General features: G+C 49.2%; 1 protein-coding gene across 1 annotated transcript; it reads left to right on the forward strand.

Moving 5' to 3' along the window:
- The first annotated feature begins 1,884 nt into the window (after positions 1-1,884).
- LOC100900482 (uncharacterized) lies at positions 1,885-3,474 on the forward strand. The gene is made up of 2 exons (XM_003740486.1): positions 1,885-2,115; positions 2,350-3,474. Exons 1-2 carry the CDS (start codon positions 2,107-2,109, stop codon positions 3,472-3,474), a joined length of 1,134 nt encoding a protein of 377 aa, XP_003740534.1. The 5' UTR covers positions 1,885-2,106.
- The last annotated feature ends 386 nt before the right edge of the window (positions 3,475-3,860 follow it).

Genomic DNA, 3,860 nt, shown 5'->3' on the forward strand with positions numbered 1-3,860 from the left:
AACCACCGATATTACCAATGCTGATACCACTACTTTCCAATTCTCTTATTCTTCCCGAAAGGATCCTCTATGTTTCGAATTGTGTTTTAGATAGACAGATGAGATATAATTGAGAATATTAATATTGTTTGTATCGTTGACTCATATTGTAGTTTGAGTTCGCCAACGATGTGTCCCTGACCAAGCGTAGCTAGCCTATTGAACCTCTAGGTGGCTCGGCACCTTGTCTCTGGGTAGCAAGAGAACTCTTTGAAACAGACTTACCAAACCAAACAACCAACAAGCGAGAAAGAAACAAGCGATTCAGACCCGAAACCGACTCAGCTGCTTAAATGGAGAACTTATGTGTCTCAACCACGTCTCGATCATGAGCGGACATTCCACAAGCCACTCAGCAGTGCGCAAGAACCACGTGATCTCTAGTCGGCATATGGTCAATTACAAAACGTACTGAATCTTTGAATGAATGGGGAGAGAAATACACGGAACACTGCAAAATGGAGAACTTCGAGCAGAGGTAGTGAGTACCACAAAATAGATGATGCGCAAAACTTCTCAAAGAGGAACAGAGACTGCCCGAGTATGCTCTGAGATGTTCATTTCATTACTGATTCGGCGAGTCGCTGGATTTGATGAAATCGAATACGCGGCGAAGTCAGAGACAGGAACATCAGTCGTTACAGTTCAGAACACCAGATAATAAGCGATTATCGTGTTGAAAAGCAACATCAATAGCGACAACATGGAATTTTATCTTAACCAATAAAATGAACTCTCTATCTCAACCGCGCTGACTTTTCGATACGCTGACTCCGAGATCTTCGCTCGACATGGGGATAATTTTATCAGAACTCGATTTCCTTTCGTACCTGCCTCAAAGAGGGACGAGCTCCAGCCTCGTCGGCCACGAAGACACTAGTCCGAACCGGTACTGCGGACTCATCCGTCCTCATTTAGGGCTGGACTTTCGCCGCGGTATTTCAGCCCGGAATTCAAGGCATTTTCCAGCTCCCAATGACTCCCTACGGGGTTGTGCTGCGGAAAATCCAGGCTTTCGTTGCCGGCCGCGACGAGAGACCAGCCCTAGCATCATTCCCGACTTCCATGGGCTCGGAGAAGAGATGCATATTCTAGAGCTATATCTTGAGGAGAGTTTCTCTTGGAGAACCATGACATGGTGAAATTCGTCATGGAATGAAAATGGGTTCTTGGATAGAGATCCATAAAGAGTGTCCTCCAATAGGTCAACCAGTATCCAGCCTCAAGTCTGCCGCTTGCCTCTGACGCAATGAACGAGTGATGATGGAAACATCAAGGCGTCATTAGAGCTCCGAGGATTCGGTCCTTAAATCGAAGACCCTATCGTGCTCCTCCAGGAAGTTTCTCGAATGCTGAGAGAGGTGGCGATGAGGGGAATCGAACTGATTACACCTGGGAGTTCGAGCTGATCGTGATCGGCATTTCGGGAGCTCGGCGAATCGCGTTCGCATCAGGCCATCGATTAAAGACGTCGAATCTACGGATCCATTGTCATCTCCTCCTAAATATAATTATCAGGTCTCCGATCAGAGCGGAGCGGCCGCTCGCTAAGCCCCATGAAGAGCCCTCCGCTGCTCTGCTGGTCTTTCTGGCGCCGCTTTCGAAATAGCCGAGAGAGCAAGAAGATTCCGCTTCCGCGCCGGCTCCGATTCGACAGAAATCATTGGACCTACTTCAGTATACGCATACGCATCTCGTACATGGGCGAATGGCTGTTTTCGATGCCTCGGTGACGAACTTCCCACGTTTCCCTCTCATCCCTCACGACATAAACGGATGCTCACGAGGCGGTCTTTAGGGCGACTTTTTTTCCGAACGACGGGTACAACAGGCAGGTCGAAGACTGGTGCGGTGGTGGCTGTGCGCTAACTCCGTCGATAATCCCGGACTCGCCACGTAATAGGAGCTGAGCTCGGCGAGCTTATCGGTGTTCGTACTCGTGCAGACTCTCTCACGGCTCTGACGAGCGAAGATCGGTCCGTCGAATGACACCGAAGGGAGCAACAGGAGAGAGAACACTCCGTGTTGAACAATACTCTGGCTTTCGGTTCCGATCTCAAAAAAAGCATGGACAAGGTGAGTCACCATCAGCTGGTAGAAGCTTGACATTGCTACGAAGTCGGAAATTCACCATGGGTCATAGGGTGGTATGAAATGCTGATGACAGTGAAGCATTGTTGAACGTCGCCTTTACGGAGCTGCAGCTCAGGGATCCTTGAGCGCTGGATCGACGCAGCTAGCGTTGGTTAAGACTCCTCTCCGCATCCATTTCCCAATTATCCTCTTATAGACCACCCTACATATTTACAGATAAGCGTGGATGAGCTAAAATCGAGTGGGGAGCCCTTGCTCCCCGATCTCCTGTACAAACTCACCATCGCAGCTGGAGCAGGTGATACCGTCCAAGGGAATAGCGAGGTCGAGGTGGAGTTACGATTGATCCTGAAGGGTCAGACTGTCTTGGAGTACTCTGATAAACCCTTCGTCAAACACCTGGACCAGATCCTGCCCACCGGGTTGAGTATTGCTCTATCTACCATGTGCCAAGGCGAAAGATCCCTTATCTGGATGGACTCTTCTCTAGCCTTCGGCCCGAACCCGGTTTTATTGGGACCTGGAGTGAAGATACCTAAGGATTCGAACCTCGTTTTCGAAGTACAGCTCAAGTCGTGGAATGATAAGCCTGCGCCGAGCAAGCTGCGATTCAAGAACAGAGCAACGTCCGAAAGCTTCTCGCTGATTCAAGCTGAGCTTCTGAAGGCTGAAACTCTCATGGAAAACGGCAGGAAAAATCAGGCTTATGGATTATTGAAGAGCTGCTTGCACTCGGCTCGAAGACTGAAGATCGACTGTGAGAAAGCGCGGGAGGAGAACGACGCTCGGGAGAATCTGGTTCACTACCTGACTGTGAAATCGGCGGGATGTGCCTACGAGCTGGGAAAATATCCTCAGGCAGTTAGCCTTTCGAAAGAAGCCCTCGAGATGGACCGATTCGACTCCTATGTGAATTACATCTGCGGGTGTGCGTGTTTCTCCCTTGGACTCTTAGCTGCCGCTATACGCTACATGCGTGCGGCCCATCACAACGATCTGGAGAACCCGGTGTATGAGAAGAAATTGCGGGAGATCGAGAAACATCAGGCTCTGCTGGAAAAAGATATCGACTTCGATTCCGACAAGGAAGAAACGGAGGAATACGCTGCCGTGCTGCTACAGAAACTCACTCTCAATGAGAAGAAATTGAGGAGGGATATCAAGATTTTCGTCAACGAACAATTCGAGACAGAGAGAATTGTTCTCGTAGGGGGTGGGTTCCGACCGAGTCTCCTTCGAGGAATAGCGGACAAAATCCAGGAGAACTCCATGAAGCCTGGACGCAACCCTGGAATCCGTGTCATAAATACGAAAGATGACGTCTTGAAACTAAGCCGTTGATACGGCGCAAGAAATCCATCTTTTTTTAACAGTGCCATTGATTGCGGAGCTTCTCAGGATTCCCTCGAGAGAGACAGCTTGGAGGAAGGAAAGAAGCGGAGAAAGTTAATTGAAAGTACTCGTTCCTTTCATCGTGGTACCAGCCGTTTGGGCCTTGCTTCCGCGGGCGCTCTCATTGATCGTCACGTCATCGGAGGCAGAATCGTGAAGTCTTCGAGATTGACGCACATTCTCTCGTTATTTCTTCGTGAGTGATTTGTGTTTGAGGAATAAGGGGAGCTCAGAGAATTCTTCGAAGAATCGAGAATCAGAGAGGACACATTTATTGTGTTCAGCGACTCGGGATATGGTGGACAACTTGCGAACAGTCCCTCGGAAATCCAACT

The sequence above is a fragment of the Galendromus occidentalis genome, unplaced genomic scaffold, assembly GCF_000255335.2.
Source record: "Galendromus occidentalis unplaced genomic scaffold, Mocc_1.1 scf7180000076951, whole genome shotgun sequence".
Lineage (NCBI taxonomy): Eukaryota > Metazoa > Arthropoda > Arachnida > Mesostigmata > Phytoseiidae > Galendromus > Galendromus occidentalis.